This window comes from Streptopelia decaocto (assembly GCF_964273445.1).
Source record: "Streptopelia decaocto genome assembly, chromosome: 12".
Lineage (NCBI taxonomy): Eukaryota > Metazoa > Chordata > Aves > Columbiformes > Columbidae > Streptopelia > Streptopelia decaocto.
Genome location: NC_138667.1, coordinates 1,424,769 through 1,449,208, shown reverse-complemented (window position 1 = coordinate 1,449,208; position 24,440 = coordinate 1,424,769). Strand labels below are relative to the sequence as shown.

Genomic DNA, 24,440 nt, shown 5'->3' with positions numbered 1-24,440 from the left:
AGGCGAAGCCCACCCTGACAGCAGCGGCACGAAAATGCATTAAATATATTCCAAAAGGCGCATTTTGTGGAGAGATATATACATAGCACCTCCCTGCACCAGAAACAGCAGGTGCAAACAAACGACAGTGCTGTTCATTAACTTCACAAGTTTTATTTCAATAACAAATTAACTATGTGAAAAGACTGTCTCATCCGGGCTCCCCACGGGCCGTCACCCTTGTAAGCGCACGCAGACCTTGTCCTGTAACAGCTCTTCAAAGACCCACGGGAAACACGGCGATGCCACCGACGACGCTCCTTGCAGACAGTGCACAACGAAACCACAACCTTCAGGGTTTTGCTGATGCCACAGAGCCCAGAAACCCCAGACACGGAGATGTCCCCCCAGAACCTTCACTTGTACAAAGTGTTTGGACTTTGACTTCTCTTTGACAGCTGAGAAATGTGGGTGAATTTTATGAGACTATGTAAAAGAGCAGGATGTCTCCGGCAGGGCAAGGTTTAAATCTACAGTTAAAATTCTCCGTGTTCTTTCACCCGTTTCACGAACTTTTCAGTCCACTTCAGTAAAATGTTTGGAAGTTACATGTTTAAGAATCCCCTCTTCAATGCAGTGTATATATAGAAATCTGTAGGATTATCTGGCACTCACCCTACAGAATAATGGCATTTAGCATCCAGAAGTACCACTCATGCCCCATTGAGCCCTGAATTCTCCACCACAGGCTCCATTGTCCTCAGCTTGTCCAGCGCTTGCAGTGAGGCAAAGCAAATATTCACTTTTTGTTGGGTTATTTTCCTATGGTTTCAGCTCCCACCACAAGATCTGATAACATGGAAAATCAGTGCAAAAGAGAGAGCAGGAATGCACATGCGTGTGTGAAGAGGGTTAGAGGGCAGCTTGAATTGGCACGGAACAGTAGAAACTGTACTTACATTTGTTTGAAACTAAAGTGCCGCTAATTCAAAGCCCCGAGGGAGGGAGCAGTGGGTTGGTTTGGTGGGAGCACACCTGGCTGAGGGGGGATTTTTAGCATTAATCAAAGCACAGATCACCGTATCCAGAACAGTCCAAGCACGGCTGACCTCAGAAGCGACCGTGTCCCCCTCTTGCCCAAATCAAATCAGCGGAAAAGGTTAGATTGTTTCATATTGCAGATTGGTATCTGAATTAACCTTCCCTCCACATTTAAAAATGCCAGACCAGCATCTTTGTAAGGTGACAGAACACTCTCCGAGACAGCAAAGCCTCACTCAGAAGCCTTAAGATGTGCAAGTTAGATTAGGGGTGACATTTCACTAGATTATTGACAGCACAGTTCTCATTAAAAACAACTGCCACGAAAACAGATTTTTTTCCCTGTATTTTCCCAATTAAATAAAACTAAACTCCATCCTTTTAGTTGTGTTCAGCTACAAGAGTTTCTGAATATTTCTGATGCAATCAATATGACCCCATTTAGAGCCTTTTGGACCGACTTTGCTTTTTGGATCCTGCACCTCAGCCTGGAGGTCAATCTGTGCAGGGTGCTGGAATGGAAGCCAACCTGGCGGTCCTGCAGACACACTTACCCCGCTCTCAAGTGGACATTCTTGTCTATAGGGATGTGAAATGTGAGAAATATGTTAGCAGAAAACAAAAAAAATTTCTTTTTTTATTTTTAATTAGTTTATAATTGTTAAAAGCAGTAATATTTAGCTTTATTTCTGCAAATACACACGGATTTAGCTACAGCATCCGACACCATCCTGCCTCCCCAGCCCCCTCTGGAGGCCGGTGCGCACCCCTGGGATCCAGCATGTGGAAAAGGTTCACTCTGAATAGGGAATGAATTTATAAGCTGCTTCCATGGGCCTCAACACTAACAAGCATGAGGGTTCAGTTCACCAGCTGCGGATCTTCCTCCCTGGCTTCTAATCAGAAGGAAACCCCCTCCCCTTCCACAGCTGCAACATATATAAGGGATAAGGCTCAGCTCCTCTTTCTTTCTTGAATATTTTAGGGGAGTCGTTTTTTGGGCTGTAGCCCTAAAGAGCATGGAGAGCACTTGGAGAATTTGCGTTTGCTTCTGTTGCTGCCTCCACTGGTTTTCTGCTGGCGTCCAGTGTTCCCCGCAGCGCCGCGCAGGCTCCGAGCGGCTCTCCGGGCTCCCGGCGGCTCCCGGGGCCGTGTCCAGCGAGCTGAACCCCGTGCTGCAGCTGCCGGGGGGCGCGGGGCGCGGCGCTGCCCCCCTGCCGCCCCTGCTCAAGGTGCTGGCCCAGCGGGGCCCCCGGCGCTGGGACGGCGAGGCCCCCCGGCTGCGCCCGGACGCCAGGGCCCTTCGGTACATGAAGAGGCTCTACAGGATGTCGGCCACCAAGGAGGGAATCCCCAAGGCCAACAAAAGCCACCTCTACAACACCGTGCGACTTTTCACTCCGTGTTCTGAGCACGAGCACCGCCACAGGGACCTGGGGAGAGGTGCGTGTGGGGCGGCCCCAGCCGCAGGGGTTACCTGGGGGTTTTCCATGTGTTCTGTGCTTGTGCCATAATGTAAAACTATCTCATTTCTTTAGAGCTGTTGCTGTTCTAATCCTGATGGCTCTGCTCTTAAAGCCTACGAGTTTTCATAACCTGCTTCTCCTGGAATGGTGCTAGACGAAGGCTTCTCCATGGTTTGGGAAAAGCTGCCCAAATGGGATTATGCTCAAGATCAAACTGAGGTTTTGGGCTGATTCATCTTGTTATGAATCAGAGAAAACTCTACAATCACTTGTAAGAAACGTGGAAAAAATGGTTGTACATAATGGGCATCACGTTTCCTTCTACTGCCGAGTTTGCATAAAAGAGAAGTGATGCTCGGGAAAGAATGAGAACTTTTTCAGTTGTGCTAACAAATAAATTCCTGCCTTGCTGTTACTCAGACTTGCCGGCAGCTCCTGGTCGAGAGATTTAAGTAGGAGAAGTAGGAAGAACAGCCAGAGTTAATGCTAAAAGCTCTGAAAGCGCTCACTTTAAAACTCCAGCTATTTCATTTAACGGCTTGTACAACCTGGAGTTTCTAGTTCCTGTTTCACCCTATCAAGACTGAAAAGACAATGGCTAACTTCTTCCTGTTGGTTGGTTTGTTTTAATGACATTAATCTTAATACTTCTTAAAACCCTGAGTTTTCTTGGTTTTGTTGTCATTTCTTAACTTTTACAGCTTATGTCCCTGACCAAAGCAGAAACTCCATGTAATTGAGTTCAGGGAGGGCATCTACATTGGGTTCTTCTGCTGCTGGATTATTTCTGCTTATCTGCTACGTGATGTTATTTATGTCTAGGGGGAACATTAAGATGTACTAACTGTACGAAATGGTGTTTCCCTTCTCAGGAGACGTTCACTCGGTGGATCTGCTCTTCAACCTGGATCGCGTTACTGCTCTGGAGCACTTACTCAAGTCTGTCTTGCTCTATTCCTTTGACACGTCGGCTCCCGTTTCTTCTTCCATCACAGGCACCTGCCATTTGTCCGTGAAGGAACACGACTTCTCCAGCCACGTCTGTCCCAGCCTTTCTCACTCTTTAGCTTTTAGCCTGCACTTCCAAGTTAGAAAACGCAAGTGGGTTGAGATCGACGTGACTTCTTTCCTCCAGCCTCTAATTGCTACTAAGAGGAGGAATATCCATATGGCCGTGAACTTCACTTGTCTGCTGGGTGATCCACAACAGAACACTGAACTGGAAAATGCCATTAATATGGTGCTGGTCCCCCCTTCTCTTCTTCTGTACCTGAACGATACCAGTGAGCAAGCTTATCACAGGTGGAACGCGCTTAGACACAGATGGAAAAACCCCGCGCGGCCCCGGCAAAGGAACAGTCCACGACTTAATCCTGCGGGTGACAAAGGGAAAGAGAATTCACAGGGTAAAAGGGCCTCTCGGCAGCGAAGAGATGAGAATCTGAAAGAAGCACCGGCAACTCCACCTTATAATCTCAGCGAGTATTTCAAGCAATTTCTGTTCCCTCAAAACGAGTGTGAGCTTCACAACTTCCGCCTGAGCTTCAGCCAACTGAAGTGGGACCGATGGATAATCGCACCGCACAGGTACAGCCCCCAGTACTGCAAAGGCGACTGCCCCAGGGTCGTGGGGCATCGTTACGGCTCCCCCGTGCACACCATGGTCCAGAACCTCATCTACGAGCGGCTGGACCCCTCTGTCCCCAAGCCCTCCTGCGTCCCCGCCGAATACAGCCCCCTGAGCGTCCTCACCATCGAGCCCGACGGCTCCATCGTCTACAAAGAGTATGAGGACATGATAGCCACCAAGTGCACGTGTCGGTAGTGGGAGAGCCCTGGCTGGTTTTACTCCGGGTTTGGGTATTTTTGCATTCTCCAAGCACCCGTAGCTTCAGTCGACTGAACAGTTAGCGTCACTCTAAGAGCTCTACTAAAGCAGTTAGGATTTGGCATTTAGAGGGTGTTTGCATCATAGCACTTATTTTTGTAGCCACTCAGCCTTTCGAGAATGTGAAATTGTAAATAATATATTTTTATTGGAAAAATTTTGCATTTAAAATGTCAAAAGGGTTGCGACTTCCAGATGTCTATTTTAAGCTGTTTTGTTATAGATTAAAAAAGAAATAAATGCCTATCATGCATATGTACGTTCAGCGCCTGCTCATCTTCATAAAGATGCTCCACGTAAAGAAATCTTCCCTGTGACATCTGCAGAAGTGTCTGGGAATAGAGGGAAGTCTTGAATGTTAAAATTACTCTTCATTCCTTTTCCTTACCGTGTTTCCACGCAAGAAAACTCTTCCTTACAGTTCCGTACCAAGTTGCAAGGTTGTTTCTTGCTTTTTTTGTTGTGCTCTTTGGGCTTTCCCAACAAGGGGTGGGAGGAATTTAATGACATCTGTGTGGCAACTTGTAAAAACTTAAATCACGCAGCTATTTGAGTCAGGCCCAGCACCAGCTTATTGTTAAGCACAGAAAGGTTTGATCGAGTTCAAGAACCAAGCACAAGCTGTTTGTGGGGTCAGGGCGCAGGATCCCGCATGTGCAACAGCACTTGCTGCTTCCTCAGCTATGAGGAAAGGTTCCATCATGTCAGCTTAAAAATAAATAGAAGCCTATTAAATTAGTTTATTTAAATTCTGTTGAATTGGTTTAGTAGACTGAACCTGAAAATGTGGGGCCACAGCCCCATTTCCTCTCACAATAGAGTAGTAGGTAATGGTGCTTTAGTTCTACATGCATTCAACCCAAATCTTTACTACAGTTGATTTATTTTTTCCTAAACTTTTCTAGTTTGAAGAGTTTTGTCAAAACTGCTGCTCTCGGGCTGGGGACCCATGCTGGGAGAGCTTTAGGCGGGGCTCACACAAACCCAGCTTTGGCAGGGAATTTTGTGTTGTTTGGTGTGTTTTGTTGGGGGCTGGTTTGTCCTAGCACTGGTTTTTAAAGTTGTTGTTTTCTAATGCGTTGATACATAAATGCTGTGACTTCCTAAAGCCGCCTCCCCAGAGCCCCGGTTCAGATCCTGCCTGTGACACTAATTCCACTTTTCAAAGTCTGAAGAACCCTGATCTGTGGAAACATCATGTAACTCCTACCACGTGGAAACCTCATGTAACTTCTACCAACATGAAGTCCCTCACTGAAGGTCGCGCCGGCCTGGAACTGTTGAACTTCAAACGGCTTTGGCTCCAGTTCAATGTATATTTGAAATAAAGGCCAAAAGCTCAAGGCAAACATCTTGCTGTCAAATAAAAAACCCCAGCGCAGAGTCTCTACATTTGGTTGGTTTACATCAAATCGCCCAACGCAACATCACCCTTATGAAAAGTGGGAATTCAGCCTCACCCAGGGAGCAAAATAAAGCTAAATCTTTGTTTGACGCAAACAGCAAAGCCTATTTAAGATAACGCACTGGAGTTGAGCTGAAGAAACCACATTTTTGGGTCGGTTGCATGCAGCCTCAGAAATAATTATGTTACCTCAGTAACGGATTAAAGATTGAGACAATGCTTTGTCACCTTGAGTGAGACACAGTATCACAGTATCACACAGTATGTTTGGGATTGGAAGGGACCTCAAAAGCTCATCCAGTGCAATCCCCCCATGGAGCAGGAACACCCAGATGAGGTTACACAGGAAGGTGTCCAGGCGGGTTGGAATGTCTCCAGAGAAGGAGACTCCACAGCCCCCCTGGGCAGCCTGTTCCAGGCTCTGTCACCCTTACTGAGAAGAAGTTTCTTCTCAAATTTAAGTGGAACCTCTTGTGTTCCAGCTTGATCCCATTACCCCTTGTCCTATCATTGTTTGCCACCAAGAAGAGCCTGGCTCTGTCCTCATGGCACTCACCCTTTATATATTTATAAACATTAATAAGGTCCCCCCTTAGTCTCCTCTTCCCCAAACTAAAGAGCCCCAGCTCCCTCAGCCTTTCTTCATAAGGGAGATGCTCCACTCCCTTAATCATCTTGGTTGCCCTACGCTGGACCCTCTCCAGCAGTTCCCTGTCCTGCTGGAACTGAGGGGCCCAGAACTGGACACAATATTCCAGATGTGGTCTCACCAGGGCGGAGTAGAGGGGAAGGAGAACCTCTCTGACCTACTGACCACCCCCCTTGTAATATACCCCAGGAATTCAAATTCAAATTCAAACAGTAACTTTAACACTCCAGACTGTCGCTGCAGAGGCAGGAAAGCACCGTCCCAGCCCCAGGCCGCCTGCTCTGTGAGGTAACTGGTATTTGCTGTTCCTGAGAGGATTCTGAGCGCCGCCACACATGAAGCGTTAGCGCCTCTCCTGTGGAACCCCCACTCAGGACAGGCGCCCCCGGATCAGCTGCTTCCGTTTGCAGTAATCGGTGAGTTTACAGCGGTGATCTGCAGCAGACCGGTGATTTCACAGCGGTGATTCCACAGCCCCGCCGCCCGGCGGCAGCAGCGCCCGCCCGCCCGGAATGGGACCCGCCCCCCGGCCGCCGCTTCCCGTTCCGGGGCGGGGGAGGCGCCGGGGGCCGGGGAAGGTGACACCGCCCGGCCATGGGGATCCACTTCGGGAACCTGGCGCGGGTCCGCCACATCATCACCTACAGCCTGTCGCCGTTCGAGCAGCGCGCCTTCCCCAACGTCTTCTCGGACGCGCTGCCCAACGTGTGGCGCCGCTTCAGCTCCCAGGTCTTCAAGGTGGTGCCGCGTGAGTGTCGGGACGGACCCGCCCGGGTTTTCCCCTTTTTTTGTGGCATTTTGGGGCGGGGAGGCCGGGCGGGGTGACCCCGGGGCGGTGTGACCCGGGCGGTGTCGGGGCCGGGCCCGCTCTCAGTGTCCCCTTCCTTGCAGCCTTCGTGGCCGCGTACCTGCTGTACTCGTGGGGCACGCAGGAGTTCGAGCGGCTCAAGAGGAAGAACCCGGCCGACTATGAGCACGACCAGTGACCGAGCGCGGGAGATCCTGACCCGCCGCGTTATCAACCTGCTGATGCTGAGCTGGTTCGCATGACTACAAGGGCATTAAGAGGGAGATAAGGCTCATCTAATAAATTTCAACTTTGCCCCGTGACTTTGTGTGAAATCTGTGCTTTGAGATGTTTAAGGCGAGAAACATCAAATCCCTGCGCGGTTCACTCTGTACAGAATGACAATCAGGCAAAAGTTCCGTAAGCATAGAGCATTTGCAGCCTTTTCTGACTCATTTTTCTTTGAAGGGTGTCCCGGTGCATCCAGCGGAGCCGCGGCCGCTCAGCCAGCGCTGATTTGAAATCCCGGCTCCTCGGTGAACTCGCTGCTCCCTGTATCTTTCCATCACTCCTTTGTCCTCTGCCCCTGCTGTGTCTGACAAACAGGCCCTGTGATGTGGCGTGGACCAAGCTGCCCGAGCTGCCCGGCGGCTCAGACGGAACGTGGACTTTGGCCTCCGGACAGGGGCTTCTCCCTTCGCAGGGAGCCACACGGCTGCGGGCACCACCTGCACCGCGGAGGCTTCATCCCCACGTGGGACAGGAATCTGTTCCCGTGAGAACCGCCCTCGCTGCAGGTTTTGGGGATGTGCCCGACAGGCGCTGGGAAATCGCGTCCGTGCTCCCTCCCAACAGAGGTTGGGCCGGGTGATCTTCCAAGGTCCCTTCCAACCTGGGCTGTTCTGTGGCAGTCGCTGGTTATCATATTAATTAACGTTGATCAGATGATTAACGGCAATTCTGATATCTAGTTAGCCTTAGTAGGCTGGATTAGAGGTTTTATTCTTGGAAACTGCTAAACACTTGATTTAAAAACAAGTGCTGTTAGTAGAGTCACTTAAGTACGTGACAAGGAAATTCACCCCAGGGTTCCAAGTGTAAAAACAAGCTGCAGTGCTCAAGGTCAAGAACATCTGGCTGGTTCCTTTCTCCTTAGTTTTTCTGTTCAGTCTTGAGCTGTCTCGAGCTCGTGTCCCACACAAAGCAAACCCGTTTATCTCCAGCCGTGCTGCTCCTGGAGCTGGTACCGGGTTTATCTTATCCGCAGTGCAGCAGTGACGTTTCCCCGTGTTCAGCTGCTCAGGGCTGGGCTATCTGGAAGACAAGATGCTCAATCACTTCAGGAATTTGGCGGTTAATGCAGTTTTTATAGCTGAACACTTTATTCTTTTGGGGCGTTTCATATTAATTAAAAAGCACATGAGACTAAGCTCAGCCTTAGGGCTGTTCCTATTGCTCTTGTGTTCCTGAGGGTGGCAGAAACAGGAGTAACACAATTTGTCCAGTGCTGCCCGTTGTGCCAAAAATATCCTGTGCTTAAATTAACTCTGCGCTTCAGTGCGTTGGTATTTCTAGGCAGCTTAAGCAAGGGGGGAGCAAGGAACTGGCTACTGCAATTGTGAGAGCTGGCAAAGACGGTGAGAGGCAGGTTTCATTCCCAACCTGTGCTTGTGTCCCACTTATTCAGCCTCCAGGAGCACCCGTGGCAGTGGCTGCGTAGCCCACGTGAGAGCACGGGTGAACCGCTCCGCTGGCAGCTTCAGTGAATTCGGCTCTGCCGAAGGCGCGCAGCAGCTCACAAGGTCTCTGCCCCCGTTTCACAGCCAGCTGAACTCCCCCTGAACCAGCTGCCAGACGACAGCAAACAGCGCGGCACCGGCACCGCGGCGCTGGCAGCGGCAGCGCTGGGACCGCGCGCCCTGTGCTGCACCGCCCGCTGTCCTGCGGCCCCTCGAGCTCATCCCCAGCAGCGGTTCCCCAGCTCCCTGAGCCATTCTCCAGCTCCTCCAGCTGTTCCCCAGCCCCTCGAGCTCATCCCCAGCAGCGGTTCCCCAGCTCCTTGAGCCATTCCCCAGCTCCTCCAGCTGTTCCCCGACCCCTCGAGCTGATCCCCAGCCCCTGGAGTGGTTTCTCAGCTCCTTGAGCTGTTCCCCGGCCCCCCGAGCGGCTCCCCAGCCCCTCGAGCCGTTCTCTGCCCCCGTGCTCCCCCAGGCCACAGGGCAGGGAGCCAGCCCCTCTGGACACGGGGCATTCGCGAGTCCAGCCGGTGGGTATTTCAGAAGCTGAAAATTTCTCAGTCATCTTAATTAATTTCTGTTCTCCCGTTGCTAAATGTCAGGAGTACCCATGTTTTGTGGGGATTTTTTGTTGTTGTTATAAGGTGCACCTTTGCTGTGCTGGACTTACATACGTGGAAACAATTGGTTCAGTTTTGGTTTATTTTGGTTTTTCCTTCAGTTTCTTGCACAGAGTAAATGAACTGCTTCCACTGGGCACTGGTATGGAACAGAGACAGAAACTGCTGACACTATTAGTAACCCAGGACACACAACAACTTTGACATATCGTCACAAAATACAAGTCTTACGTAGGCAAAGACGGTGAGTACCGAGGCCTCGGAGAGGGCGCTGCTGTCAGAGCTGCAAAGCTGCCGTTTCTAACCTGGAAATCTGCACAGATGCCGTCAGGCCCTCCTGCTGCCGCCTCCCGTCTCCCTGCCGCTTCTGTACCAGCGCCTGGTGGCAACAGCAGAATTGGGAACTGAGATGCACAGAAAGAAAGGACTTCATGGGAAAAAACAAGCGAGAAAGTTGAAGTTTGGCTGTTTGATGTGCTATGATTCACTGACCCATTTCCTTCACTTCATAAGACCCAGGAAGGTAAAATAACGAGGGGTTTGATTCCTCCTCCCAGGGACGGAAGACAAACAGGGCAGAGGAAAGAGTATGAGAAGAAGCCCAGAAGGAACAGATTTTCCAATAGTGGCTGCAGACAATGTGCTGGGAAAGGTTTTTATTTAATCCTGGTGAAGTTTGGGCTAAGGGGCAATCATCTGACAACATGGCATTATCTTAACCTAAGTCACTTGCCTTCCACGCTGGCACTTCTGCTTCCATGTGAAGCAATCACAGAAAATGGCAGCTTATTACACCCAGGTTTGTATTTGCAGTTTAGCTAAAATATTGTTCGCTGCTTTATGCAGTACTTTCCTACTGGAAGTAACTTAGAACATTGTGTGCTCCCAAACCTGCACACACTTAACATGGATGAGTTGATATTCTCTTTATGTTACTCTGCAATGTCAAAAATCCTGTACCTGGCAGATGTGACGTACATGGGACAGATGTGACGTACACGGGACAGATGTGGGAGGCAGAGGCACAAAACCTCAGGGAGGAGGAGGAGGAGGAGCAGCGAGTCCCAGCACATCCATGTACAGACCGGGAACCTTCGACGTCCACTCTGTCCATCTGTCCCAGGGTCTGTAAATTGAGAAGATTATAGAGAAGATGAGGTGACAGGCAGCTCTTCAACATCCTTTTCTCTAGGATGTTGCAATCTCATGTCACAATGGAACAAACTAATTAATTGCAAACTGTCCATCCGCATCAATGGGAGCCATGGCACCTTTTAAGAGACGAATGGTGTGTTACTTCAGGGATTAGTTGTCCAGAGATTATTATCTTTAATGACACATTAGGATCCTTGGAAGAAGTCTATTATTTATCACGCACAACACGCTTTCTACATCCCCAAACCCATCTGCAAAGTATTACATCTGCTTTTGAAATACTGTGTGTGTGGGAAGGAAGGTTAAGTACGTTCCTCGTGATTCTTTCGTGTACCAAGACTGAGAGGCAGAATCAAAAGTGTGATTCTTTGCTCCAAACAAGGTTAAGACAACACGCCCAGCTGACAAGGCCGCACACACCGGGAATGTCACCAACGCGAAGTAACGTTACGGCTTTTATCTTTACCAGAACACTTTGGGCCAGGCACCCTTTGGCTTGCAAATACAGCGCGGGGTTCTGGTAATGCGTTGGGTAGGCTTTAAAAAAAGGACCAGTTGGCACATCTGGTGCGCTGGGCAGACAAAGTACAAGTGGAAGGAAAGTAAATCATTAGCTCGACAGACAGGCCTTGAACCAGATCGCTCCGGCAGATGCTAACTTGGTAATTCCCTCTCGCTCCGAAACGAACTTTGTTCCTGTAATGACTGACAGGTGATGCAACGATAAGAGAATGAAGTCTATAAAAATCCAGCTGAAGCTTGGAAAGTTCTGTCTGGGGCTTTTCCTCCCTCCGCCCAACCCTGGTCCTGCGGTGAAGCGACAGCTCCTCTGCCAAGATGCGCTGGTGGAAAGGGACGCTGGTCGTGTTGCTCTGCACGCTGCTGCTCAGCCAGGTAAACAGAGAGGGAACTATTTCAAGTGGGAATGCAAACGGTCAGGCAGCTATAAAAACTGTTCTAGTTTGCATTAATAACCGTCAGGAGCTAGAGGTGACAGTACAGCTCTTATAGAGGATTCAGCACCATAAAAAAATAGAGTAACTGCCTAGTGAATACTGAGTTACTCTGGGGCATAACTTAGCCAGTAATTGTGCCGCCTCTCCCAAGATTAAAAAATGTAGCTAATTTTCATACTTCTCACTTCTTTGGGGTTAGGATACAAGCAATTATACTTTAACAGAGCACGCTACAATGAAAAGGAGGGAGATTTAAAGTTTTTCACGTAATGCTATCGACCTCAGCACCAGAATGACCAAGCGCCTGAGGGCACCGCGGCTCTGACGGTCACTGCGGCTGTGACGGGCACCACGGCTCTGATGGGCACCGCGGCTGTGACAGTGGCCCCAGGTGGCTCTGACGGTCACCGCGGCTCTGACGGTGGCCCCAGGTGGCTGTGACGGTGGCCCCAGGTGGCTGTGACGGTGGCCCCAGGTGGCTCTGACGGTGGCCCCACGCGGTTCGTGTGTTGCAGGCGCTGGCGGCCGCGGTGCCGGCCCGGGCAGCGCGGGAGAGGCGCATGACGCCGTTCTGGAGGGGAGTCTCGCTCAGGCCCGTCGGAGCCTCGTGCAGGGATAACAGCGAATGCATCACCATGCTCTGCAGGTAAACCCTGGTCTGTGCTCAGGCTCAGCGACACCCAACAGTGGGTTGTGAAGGGGAAGTCCCAGCTTAATCTCACCCAAATGAGATAGGGATTTAATTTTGTGCATAAAAAAAGATACCAGGGATAGGGATGTGGCAATCGCTTCAGACCTATTTTGCAAGCAATGCAAACAGAGCAGAGTCCACGTGCCCAGGATTACATTGCAACCCCATGTAACCTGTCTTTTCAAAAAAGAACACGACATTCCAGACAGCTTTCCAATAATCAGACACCTTTAAAATAGCCCTTCTTAAAGCCAATACTATTTACTTTAAAGCGTATGTCAATTAAAAGCAGTATCGTACCCTAAATTAATCACTTTACAGTGATTCCTTAAGCTCATAGTTTAAGAGGCCACTTAAATATCAAAAGCCATTCAGTTCTCGTGAACATAAGCAAATTGTCCAACTGTACGTAGTTAAATTGATTAGTTAGAATTACTCCTTAGTGACTGAAAGGTGATTTGTATGGTACCTACTGCACATGTACCAGAAAGCAAATAGAGACAAGGTAAAATGAGCCATTTTGGTGGATGTGGTAGTTGGGCTGCTGTTTTGCACACATTCAAAATGCATCGTTTGGTTCTACTGATCAACACGGGAACTGTATCAGCAGCTGCAGGAAGATACAGACAGAAAGGCATCCCTGGTGTAAATTCCATACCACAGCCTGACCCTATAGCACAGGGTAAGGTGCGTTTTGGAGTTGCTGTGCAAAGCAAAGAACAGAAGATCAATGGAGACAACGGGAATCGCTGCAGGACAGGAGGGGGTGTCTCTGGGGATGAGCCTGACCTGCCCCGCGGCGCCGCCTCAACCCGCTTTGTGTTCCAGGAAAAACCGCTGTTTCCTTCGAACCGCCGCCGAGTGACCTGCAGGATGAAAAACACCCATCGCTGTTACCGTGAACAACCCTCCCCTCCACTTGTGAAATATTTATTGACCGTTCAAAGCCAGAACAGCAAATCGAGCAATAAATACATTTAACATCTGTCACATGAACTGCTAAAAGGACCTCAAAGAGCTCGAGAGCGCTCCGTCCCCACGGCTGCACCGCGGCGGCACACGCTTCAGGACGCCGCTCTGGCCAAGCTCAATAAAAGGACTCTGCATCCCACGTTTGGTTTGGGTTTTGTGTTTATTTTTTGTTGTGTTTTTTGTTGTTGTAATATTTAATTACTTTTTTTAAGGTGTGCATTAAAAATTAAACCTCAGCAAAGCAGCGTGGTTTTCCTTGTGTCCCGCGCGGGGCGTGTGGCGAGCGCACTTCAAACTTACTTCAAACTGGACGTCAGACGTTCTTCCTCGTGCCCGCCGGGGGAATCGCTGCGGTCCCACCGCGGTCCCACCGCGGTCCCACTGCCGAGCTCTGCCCGGCGCCAGGTAACGGGCTGTTAGACAGAGGGAGCAAACAAACCGGTAATGCTGACAGCATCTGCGACACCCCGAATGCAGCCAGTGATAACCGCAACAAAAAGTATTCATTTGAATTACTTCTAAACAAATTTACTTCAATGACCTAAACTGACTTGAGCCACTGGAGCGTCTACTATTTAAAAATGTTGATCGAAATCCATTTGTATGTTCACTTGAGGAACAAAGGCGCTGTGGGTTGGACAAATCTCAAGTCTGGGACACAGACACTATTGACCTTGGTCACACACACCAGGGTTGAAAACACCCGCCTGACGCTGCACGAACGCCCACGCGACACACACAGCGCTTTGAAGTTTAATACAGAAAATCTATTTGATATTTATTAAACTTAGTTTCTCCAGTTACAGTTTCGCATTGTACAAAGCATTTTAATGACACAGTAGTTAAAAAGATCTTTACAAATTGAAATGTGATACCCTTTTCTCCAAATATTTTAATTGCCATAAATTTGTTTAAAAATACACATTAAACGCATGTTTCAGACACTAAACTTTCTATAATCTCAATACCACAAAATACATAGAATATACTATACAGATGTGGAAAAAAATCTAGTTAGTATATAATACTTTGCTCACCATTAACAGCTTTATTACGTGAAATGCACATACTGACTTAGAAATCCTAATTTTGAGCCCCAAAGTACCCTTTGAAATTTCAAATGTATTGCAACAAATAAAATCACAGGGGGGTTTTGTGGTTTTTTAGGTTTTGGTTGACGACAGATGCCTAATTATTGTGATAGAAACAAAATGTAACACATGGACTCGTCATGTACAAAGCATGAAACAGAGACATCCCATTAGTTACTAACAGTACCTTCTGTTTGACTACTAAGGGCTTCGCTTATAAGTGACAGGTTAAAAGTTACCTCCCCCCCAAAAGAAAAACCCTTCTGCACCAAATAATAATTTCAAATAAGATAAAGGATTTTTAATAAATATATAAGCACTTTATCCTCCATATACAAAATTTCTTAAAACAATTTAAAAGGGGGACCAGATACAAATGTCAGGAACTGTGCTTGCAAGAGTCGCGCCTGGTCCGTGAGGGTTGGGGACGTTGTGCACAACCATGGGTGTGAGCACAACCCACGGGCGCGAGCACAACCCACGGCGCTGAGCACAACCCACGGCGCTGAGCACAACCCACGGCGCTGAGCACAACCCACGGCGCTGAGCACAACCCACTGGGGCGAGCACAACCCACTGGGGTGAGCACAACCCACTGGGGTGAGCACAACCCACTGGGGCGAGCACAACCCACGGCGCTGAGCACAACCCACGGCGCTGAGCACAGCCCACACCGGCTGTCGGGTTGGGTATAAAACCAAGGACAGGGACAGCTGCGTCCCAACCAGTCACCCCAGGAACCGACACGCTGCCGCTGAGCGCCCACTGAAATGAAAAGAGGTGAAGCGTTTACGCCAAGATACCGCGGGCGAGTTCTGAGTGTGACCCAGCATCCCCACCTGCTCCGCAGGGCGCGTCGAGTGACAGTCGGCACAACGCCAGCAGGACGCGGGCGCGGACACCACGGAGCGGCCGAGCGGAACCCCCGGCGCCGCTGGTCGCAAACGGCACCGCGGCACTGGGACCGAGCCACGGAAAGTCACGGAGCTGGACGCGCATCGCGATTCCCTGATTGCTGGAGTTCACGGAACTTTCCTCCCCGGGGAAACGCGTCTCCCAGGACGGGTCTGGATGTGTGTGAGTGGGCTGGCGGAAGCTCTGGCTCCCCGTTGTACGGCCGGGGCACGGAATGCGCCGCGTTCCTTGGAAACACAGCGCGTTCCGTGACACCCGCTCACCAGGCGGAGTCATTTAAACCCTGACCAAAGTATTTGTCAGAAATCTAGGAATTTGGAAGTTGTTTACTCCCCAATGGGCAATTCAAACTCGACTTGCTCAGGCCCTCTTGTGTCTGCCTTAGTACAAACACGGCAGTGACAGCAAACACCTGCCAGGCAAATGCAATATTAAATACAGCAAAGGTAGTCTATCTCTTTCCAGTAGTTTGCCATTTTGGCAAGCTACATCATTATCTGCCTACGGCTTTATTTTACTTGCCCCAGGCAAGAGCTACATTATTTCCATAAAGTATGGACTCTCTGTATGTTGGGGCCATCCATAAATACATTTCGGGGCATTTTTTTTGTTATCACAGCAATCAAGCCTCAGCAATCTAAAGGAATATACATTGCACTCCTGTATAATATGCAAGATTCGTCACCAATAAGATGGTGATTCAGCACTCAATAAATAATATATCAATATAGTCAGTTGCACCATTATCTAAAAACAAGTATAACATATACTTTGGACAGACGGAGTTCATAGATATATACATATATATTAAAAGACACATACAATACAAATTGCATACTGCCATCAAAAGCCAAGCAGAGCCATCCGTACGCTCTGCTTTATGGCTGAGAGTTTCAAATCAAAAGAAAAGTCTCGGGCTGTTTTACTCTGGTCTCCTGAAGGTTGGTTTATCATTACAGACGGTTGTACCTTATCACCCAGGAACCTGCAATGTGTCAGCAAATTCACAGCGGATCGATCTCTGAGCAAGCCTAGTCTGATTCAGCCGGTTATGATTCGCCAACTGGGACCGCATTCAGCGAGGGAATTAAAATTACAACATGATATGTATTTAATACACAATTGTCTGGGGAATCCTGGAGGAAGCAGGAGCCGGGGGCTCCCTCCTCGTTAGTCACCAGCACGTTGGAACCGAAGTGACGCGATTTCCAGGGCTGCGGTGCCGGGTGCGAGGACACGTCCAGCCCTCCACCCGCACTGTGGCACAGGGATTCCAGCCCATTACGCAGTTGCGGTTTTGGTTTGGTTTTTGCTCTTTTTTAATCTATGAGATCTGACAAAAGTACATCCCTTTTCTCTTGGAAACAACGGTAAATCCCAAATTAAGATGCGCTTGAAGAATTGCGAAGTTTAAATGTACCTGTCTGAAATAGCCCCAGAGGCGTAAGGCGTTTCCTTGGCTGACAAGCCCACCGCGCATCCCCGGACAGACAGACAGACAGACAGAGCTGGGCCAGCACCGAGAGGATCTGTGACTGCAGAGGGAACCGCTCTGCTGGGACCCCCACAGCGCGGGGCCACTTTGACACCAGGTACAAAGTCTTCCGGTCGTTTGAAGACAAATTGTATAAGATGCACTGATCTAGGGATAAGTGATACATTTTTAAGAGACCGATTTAGCGTGACACCAAAAGGTATTTGTGGGACTCTAGTTAAGGAAAAAAAATTCCCAGAGATGAGAGCATTCCTGCCAAGAGGAATGGTAACTGTGCACGACGGAGCAAGCCAAAGACCGGCCCTGGGGCCAGCGCAGCACTACACAAACATAACTACGAACGCAACTTCCAAGAAGGTTTTTCTTATATAGCGTCAAAAGTGTGCTAGGCACTTTAGAGTATTAAAGGAAAAATAGTCGACAGTGTCCCGTTAACCAGGATGCGGAGCTGGAGGGTACAGAGTTCTGTCTCAAACAGCAAACACCAACAGAAACGTGAGCTCGCACAGTGATTCAATGGGAAGGACGCTCCGACAGACCCGCGGGTAAGTTCAGCTCTCCCGGAGGAGCCGCGGGTCTGTTACCCACGGACGAATTCGGACGTAGCAAAGCTTTTCTGGAAGTACAAAACACGCTGGAACGCAAAGGAAGCTCTACGAATATGCAGCTACCTTGTAGTAGGTTACTAATTTGCAAAACTTCTAAACTCTTAAAGCCCATAGGACATACTGCAGTACTAAGTAGCGTAGAATTCTATTCCTTCTCTCGAGGTTGCCGTGATTTTGGCACTTAACTACAACTACACAAAAATTTAGTGCAATAATTTTCCTGAACATGCACGTTCATATCTGGTACAGAAGAAAGAGTTAAATGGGAGAGAAAACAAAGCAGCAATTCCACAATCTCAGTCCAGAGGATTCCGAGTTTGACTCTTGGAAAGGAGACCACCGCAAGGAGGAGGCAGTTTGCGGGACCGGCGCCGGGACTTTTACAAAGGAAATGGAATTTTACCAAAGTACTGCAGAAGACCACTGCATACAGTATACCTGGTCCTGCTGTAAAACATCTTGTAAACAGTTCAGAAAATCTTCATCTAAAAGTAAGGCATAAGGCACAGCAGACGTGGTAGGGGCACTCAGCAATACCGACGGCAGAAGCGGTTCGGACCTCCGACTCGCACAAGCACCTCGCGTGGAAAGGTACTTTGGTTTGCACGGCGTGGGAGCAGCCACCTGCAGCTCCACCGAACATCCCCCTTGCACCCGGTCGCTCCCTCACAAGTGAACATCACGCTCCGTAAAACACAAACAGGACCCTTCATGGGGTAAATCCAAGTGTTCGATTCATTCTGCATGGAAGCAGAGGACGTCCCTGCGCTGGCTGCACCGTCAGCCCGTAGTGTCGACACCCACCAGCCCCTCGGGGGAAACACCGACCGCGGCTTCTGCTCCGGATTCCTGCCTTCTCAGTCAATGGAAATGATGCAAATGACGGTTTGGTAGGAATTTCACTACTGTTGTTTTTTTAACCGATTTGCTAAGTGTCAAAAAATGACAAGCAAGGAAACGAGACTTATTTTAAATGAAGAGATACAAAAAAGCCCAAGATTGTCGGTTTCAGAAGCCTTTCCTGCACGCGTCGCACCCAGCAGACCGAACGTTGTTCCTACACCATTACTTCGATATTACATTAAATGCAAATTACTGTAATGTTTTGTGATTATTATAGTGTTAATCGATGTTTTGAAACTGCCTTGAAAACAATCCAAGTCAGATCCAGCTAAATACTTTTCCATATAAATTTCTTTATAATTCATTTAAATGAAACATCTTAATACGTAGAAGAATATCTGGAACTTTTCTATTTAGTACAAATTCTGCAATAATAAATCTGTAGTTGTCATTTATTAGTCGACTCGTAGGCATTAGGCATGGAAAGTATGGTGTCCCTACGGTTAGAACCTACCAACCCTACTTCCTTTTACAGGCTCTACCACCACAAGACATTACAGAGTAACAAAGCTCACAAGGTACTTCAATAAAGTGTCTATGTTTAATTTGCGCTAAGTACTCAAAAGGGTAAATTTAGGGAAGAAATAGCTAAAAACTGCCCCAAACTGGGCTTTTCAAAATTAAAATATTTAAAATAAATAGGATTTAAACTGACTATTTCTGTATTATGACTGGAATTCCAATGGTCTATCCATGATAGATCAGCAAATCCACACCTTTAAGTGTAGCAAATTTTAAAATATTTAAATAACTTAAAAACGGGAATACTGAAGAAGTCCATTGACCAGACGCTTAGGGGTTAAAACACAAACCACGAATGAGGGCGGGAGACGTGGCCGCGTTCCTTGCTCGTAGTGTCCCGGACGATGAGTTATGGCAGTCTTCCTTATTGACACGACACAGTGTTGTGGAGATCGATCAGAGGCAGCGAGAGAAACGTGTTCCGTTGGCCGTTCCTTCAGTTCCCAATATCACTTGGCATCCAGGCGCAACCAGTGCAGCCCCTGACGGGTGTAACGCACCAGGTCTGTCATGATGCTCGAATTAAATATCAGAGGGCCCATCACTTTATCCAGTTCAGCAAAGAACTCTAAAACAACAGAAACACCAGTTAACATGCACGTACTCCTTCACATGGGCTGCTGCGCGGGAAAGAGCACACCCTACCCCCATCCCTTCAGCATGAACCTTTGGGATTAAGACAGGAGAAACGAAAGAGGCTCAATGATGGAAGAATAAAGGTAAAATGTCCTTTCTAAGCAACTTCTCTACTCTTTTGCAGAAGACTGGTGGATAAGGAAAATCAGAGTATGGTTAAACTGTGTGAAAACTTGGCTGGAATCAGAGGTTTAACTTTCCATCTTACTTCCGCAGAGGACCCGGTTGAGCATCCCGCACACCACAAAGCGCAACTCCAAAACTCCAAGCCCGCGAGCGTTTCAGCACAGTCGGTGCCTCTGACGTGATCACCCACCTGTGCCAGCTCTTACCTTTCTGTTCTTTAGACAGCTGCTCGGCTTGGTCCCAAATTTCAGTGGCATAGAGGAAGTTGGAGGTGACCTGGACGTAGCTGGCTGCCATCTGATGGATCCTCTGCGGGATCGTCACCGAGGACCCGCTCCCTGAAGGGTTGGCTGCCCCGGAAGAGTAATTTCCTGAATTCCCTGGAGACAGCTTTGGAGAGACTGGAGACGGCATACCCACGGGCTTGCTGCGCCGCAAACAGAAACACCACATTGGAAAATGCATCTAGATATATCTATATATCTATATATATATATATATAGATGTACTTTAGGCATGTGATGCTGTGAGACGCCCTCAGAGAGCTCTCTCCCCCCATCTCGGGTGTGAGATGCTAAAGCTCTCCCACGTTACACATCAAGAAGTCAGGATTTGCCCTAAAAACACAACTGCTGAGGATCCTCCAACTTTTATATTTTAGCTTCACGTACAAAACGTAATTACCAAACCTCATTGCCTCTTAATTCAGTAGTCTTAAATTCATCATTTAAATTAACCAAACCCAAACTGACACAGAGAACCGCGGCGAATCCGCACCCTTAGAACAGCCACCCCAACTCCTCAGAGTGCAAAGCCGCCCTGAGCACCCCCCAACACAGGTACAAAACAGCCACAAGAAATACAGGTAACAGCTTTTACTACTCACCTTCCCATACCAGGTGATGGTGCTTGAGAATTATTATAGGAATTCTGTTTGGGGAAAAAGAAATTTGTCACCTGATTTATGTTTATACTTTAACCAGTTATGCATTATCTGGTTATTTAATTGGTTATCTTTGAACAAATTAAGTTTTGTAGTTTTCTGTTTAAGCGATAACCACATTTCTGAATAATATCAAAGTATATTCAAATTTGGGAAAATACCCTTTTTGACCCATGACTAAGACGTAAATGAAGGGATTATTTTAGCAACATATAGGGTGTATTCCAAGTTCACATGCAGCAGTCTGAAAGCTGGATTGAGGAATTTTAAGTGATGAAGAGCTTTAATTTGATTAGGTTTTAACATTCAAAGAAAATACAGATGCAATTACCTTCAGATGTTCGGTCAGAGTTTTAGAATATTTCAATGCACTTTCCTTTTTCAGTTTGAAAAGCCGTAGGTATAGCAGAGATTGGCACCGGAGGCTGAGCAAAGGCAGAACAACAAAGCAGTTACAGTTACAGCCCAGTATGAACTCAGTGAAGTCACAAACTGTGTTCCCAAAGCCTCCTCTGTCGACTCAGACAAGGCAGCTCTCAAGTTACAACTCAACCAAAAAAACCCATAAGCACCTTTAAATTCTCAGGGAAATAAGAACAGCTCTTTGTGCCTTAAGGCGAAACTATTTTTTTGCGATTTTGCTGATACAATTAGTTCTGAGCTTAGGAGACAAGACTAAGTAACTGCTACACAAGGGTTTCATTATTCTGTGCTCGTGTCAGGACATTCTGAGCCCAACCCGTTCTGCCGCGGCCACCTCTTCCATTTGCACTGACACGCGCTGGTTCTGGTTGTCTGCACCTCCTGCAGCCGTTTCGTTACCGGAGGGGGCCCGTGCCGACTCTTCACAGCCAGTTCAAATCCAGACGTAGCACGGGGTGAGAGCACAGGCAGGACCCCCATCCTTCCTGCTGCTCCTCAGTACTTCAAAGACTTGGCCCTCATTGTCACTGACCCTCCGCCCCAACATCGCTAATCAGACACAGCATTAAGCTCTATGTACAGCCAAGTGAAAAACTCTCAGATTTGGTTCAGAAACCCCTGAAAACTCAGCGTAATACAGCATTTTATGTAGATGAAACACTTCAAATTAATCAGTGCACTGTATTAAGGTCAGAAGGCACATACCAAAGCACTGCCAGCCTTTTATCTGCAGCCGTAGCATCCGGTGCCAAGTAATTCTTCAGTTTCATAGTGTATCTGCAAACAAAGACATCAAGTAAACAACAAAATAAAGATTACGGTAGATTTAGCAATAACCAAACACTGACGTTCTTTGCATTTCTAGTTTCAACTGTCTTCACCATTTCAGGAACTTCTCTCAGACCCTGAACAAAACGCTGACCAGGTAGCAACTGGAATAATTTGCTTCTCGTGCTTTGTGTTGTAGAGACACCTGAAGAGCCTCAGCAGAAAGGATCTCAACCCTCAGGAAAACACTTTAAGCCCCAGCAACTGGAACAAACTGGTAAGTGGTCCAGTTTTATGGGAGAATGGTAAGAGATCTCACAAGTTGGTGGCAAAACATTAGTAAATCTAGCAGCTCTTCTTTGCCTCTTTCCCACCCACTTGACTTCTGTATATGCTCTGCAATGCTTACTTGATTAATTCCACAGTTTCTGAATACATAGGGAACGGGGACTTGGATTCCTGAGCGTTTTTCTCCAATGCATTCCCACACTCGATGAAGGACACGACGGCGTCCAGGTAGTACACGGCCTTCTCAAACCTGTCGGACTGGGGACATCGGGAAACGGTTTCAAGGACAAAACCCAGATAGGATGCGTTAGGTTGGTGCAAATGTAATTGCGGTTTTGGACCGTGAATTTTAAATCATTTTAACTAGGCTCAAACACATCTTTATTAATCAAAATAGGAACCGTTACAATCGATACATTTCTGCCAATAAATGTAAAATAAATGGCAAGTAATAATCAGTAGAAAAAAAAAAAAAGTGAGAAAAGCACATTCGAATGCTGTATAATATAACCGCATTTATTTCAGAACGTATTCCAATATCAAACAGCAAATTTCAACAATACACAAAACCGCAATTCCTCTTGCACCAATCTAATACAAGAAAGCCCCGGGAGAGCAGGGCAGCAAAAAGGCGAAAGCAGGAACCAAACCCCAGTGAAACGTGCAAACTCTGGGAAAGGGTTGGAGATTTACTCACCAATGCATCTGCATTATGTTTTAACTTCTTTGCTTCTTGTAAATAATGATCAGCTGAGTAAGTCCTGCAACAGAGAACACAAATGAATGGACGCAGCTCCACCCATATTGCATTTCCTTTTATGACTTTAGCGTCTTACTGTTGTCCAATGATAAAACTGTTTAAAAAGTTGTTAGTTAAGTAGTATGATTAGTTACAGTATGAATTGGTACAAGTGAAACCCAAAGTCTGCACAAGATGCTGAAATATTTACTTTCTTTTCCAGGTGTTTCCTTTGACCCCCCAGGACTAAAGCCCAATCCCACTCTTGTGGAGCTGGAATTTCAAAAACCAAAGTCTCCTCCCTGCTCCCAATGAGCACAATGCCTGACACAGGCTCTGCTCAGAAGACCAGGCAGCAGCAGGGCCGGGAAGCTGGAAAGGACCCAGCAGCATTTACACCAGGAGACCCCCGAGCTGCGTGCAGCCTCCTGCTCGCAGGATCGCGCAGCGCAGGACGCGGCTGCAGCACCGCGCTGTCCACCGAGAGCAGCCACACACACGTCGCTGCAGGAACAACGAGTGGCTCCGCACTCCTGGCGTTTAACACCTTCCGGGCAGCAAAGCCAGGACCCCTCTCGGCACGGAGCTGCCTGCGCTCCCACCGCCCGCAAAGGGAAAGGCGCCTTCCGCTGTCCTCACCTGTCATCAAAAACAAGCTTTGCTCTTCTTGACTTGGAACTTTCTGTAGACTGAGCAGGAGGGCAGTTTGATGAATTGTTCAGAATCTTTTCCTGAAAGGAAAATTGATAAGAAATAATAAGTTGAAAGCACAGTTAGGTCAATGCTGTCTTCTAGAAAAGCCTTTCTTGTGTGAATTTCTCTTATCGCTCCATGCATTATATGCACTAAGGTCAGTTTTGCAGCTGCTGTAGCTGCCGTTCACCACAGACAGCAACACGGGCTCCATGGGGCCTGCACCCACCGCTGGCACAGAGGACGACCCAGAGGCTGTAATCAAGCTCCTCACTAACACACCAGATCCCATTAGAGGCAGAAATGCAGCCCAGGCTTCCTAGACGCTCCTGGCTCAGGAAACCCCTCCCTCGATCTCCATGTCACTGTTTCTCAGGTCTGTTTTTCCACTTTAACAAAGAGGTGATGAATATTTTTATGATTTCTCATTTGTCTCAACAATGCACTCTGCTCAATGTCTTTGCCTTGGGAAAAAAAAAATACATTTTTGGAAGGATAAGTATCGCCTTCAGGGAGAAAAGTCAGCTGTCTCCACAACACACTGTCCCTGCTCCCCTAAATTACACATGGCCCAAAATGACACTTCAGGCTAAAGACTGGACACCAGAAACATTCCGAGAGTCATAAGTTAGTCTGTTCTTAGTAGCTAAACAGCATAAAACTACTCCCCAACTTCACAGGATTTCACGCTCTTTTGATTTATCATGACCAAAGGCCATCTATGTAGATGTATTTCATAACCTGCATTTATCAGATTATTGCTAAGCAGAAGGATCCTGGAGTTGGAAGGAACCAGATTTGCACAGCAATGTACTATCTACTGTTGTAACACAGAAACAACAGTGTAACAAGCAATGCAATGCAGCACGGGCATGTATAATAGTACTTCAAGAAAGGCATGACCAAGCGTATCTGAAATATAAAACGATAAACATCTCACAAATT

General features: G+C 47.9%; 4 protein-coding genes across 6 annotated transcripts in view; 3 read left to right on the top strand and 1 right to left on the bottom strand.

The window, feature by feature from the left end:
- Nucleotides 1-2,039: 2,039 nt before the first annotated feature.
- On the top strand, nt 2,040-4,311 carry GDF9 (growth differentiation factor 9; the record flags this gene model as incomplete). The annotated part of the gene is made up of 2 exons (XM_082063528.1): nt 2,040-2,463; nt 3,359-4,311. 2 exons carry the CDS (start codon nt 2,040-2,042, stop codon nt 4,309-4,311), a joined length of 1,377 nt encoding a protein of 458 aa, XP_081919654.1.
- Nucleotides 4,312-6,961: 2,650 nt separating this feature from the next.
- UQCRQ (ubiquinol-cytochrome c reductase complex III subunit VII) lies at nt 6,962-7,538 on the top strand. Its single transcript, XM_082063268.1, has 2 exons — nt 6,962-7,176; nt 7,320-7,538. Exons 1-2 carry the CDS (start codon nt 7,023-7,025, stop codon nt 7,412-7,414), a joined length of 249 nt encoding a protein of 82 aa, XP_081919394.1. The 5' UTR covers nt 6,962-7,022; the 3' UTR covers nt 7,415-7,538.
- Nucleotides 7,539-10,683: 3,145 nt separating this feature from the next.
- Nucleotides 10,684-13,338, top strand: LEAP2 (liver enriched antimicrobial peptide 2). The gene is made up of 3 exons (XM_082063269.1): nt 10,684-11,620; nt 12,198-12,328; nt 13,202-13,338. Exons 1-3 carry the CDS (start codon nt 11,564-11,566, stop codon nt 13,236-13,238), a joined length of 225 nt encoding a protein of 74 aa, XP_081919395.1. The 5' UTR covers nt 10,684-11,563; the 3' UTR covers nt 13,239-13,338.
- A 521-nt stretch (nt 13,339-13,859) lies between these two features.
- Nucleotides 13,860-24,440, bottom strand: part of AFF4 (ALF transcription elongation factor 4) — a 44,220-nt gene continuing 33,639 nt past the window's right edge. For all 3 annotated transcript variants that reach the window (XM_082063258.1, XM_082063259.1, XM_082063257.1), the window contains exons 15-22: nt 23,442-23,533; nt 22,761-22,824; nt 22,185-22,321; nt 21,713-21,784; nt 20,916-21,009; nt 20,528-20,571; nt 19,848-20,068; nt 13,860-19,447 (exon numbers count right to left, since the gene is read on the bottom strand). In XM_082063258.1, the coding sequence (XP_081919384.1) occupies nt 19,329-19,447; nt 19,848-20,068; nt 20,528-20,571; nt 20,916-21,009; nt 21,713-21,784; nt 22,185-22,321; nt 22,761-22,824; nt 23,442-23,533 (843 nt within the window). In that variant the 3' untranslated portion in view covers nt 13,860-19,328. The remainder of the gene's footprint in view (nt 19,448-19,847; nt 20,069-20,527; nt 20,572-20,915; nt 21,010-21,712; nt 21,785-22,184; nt 22,322-22,760; nt 22,825-23,441; nt 23,534-24,440) is intronic.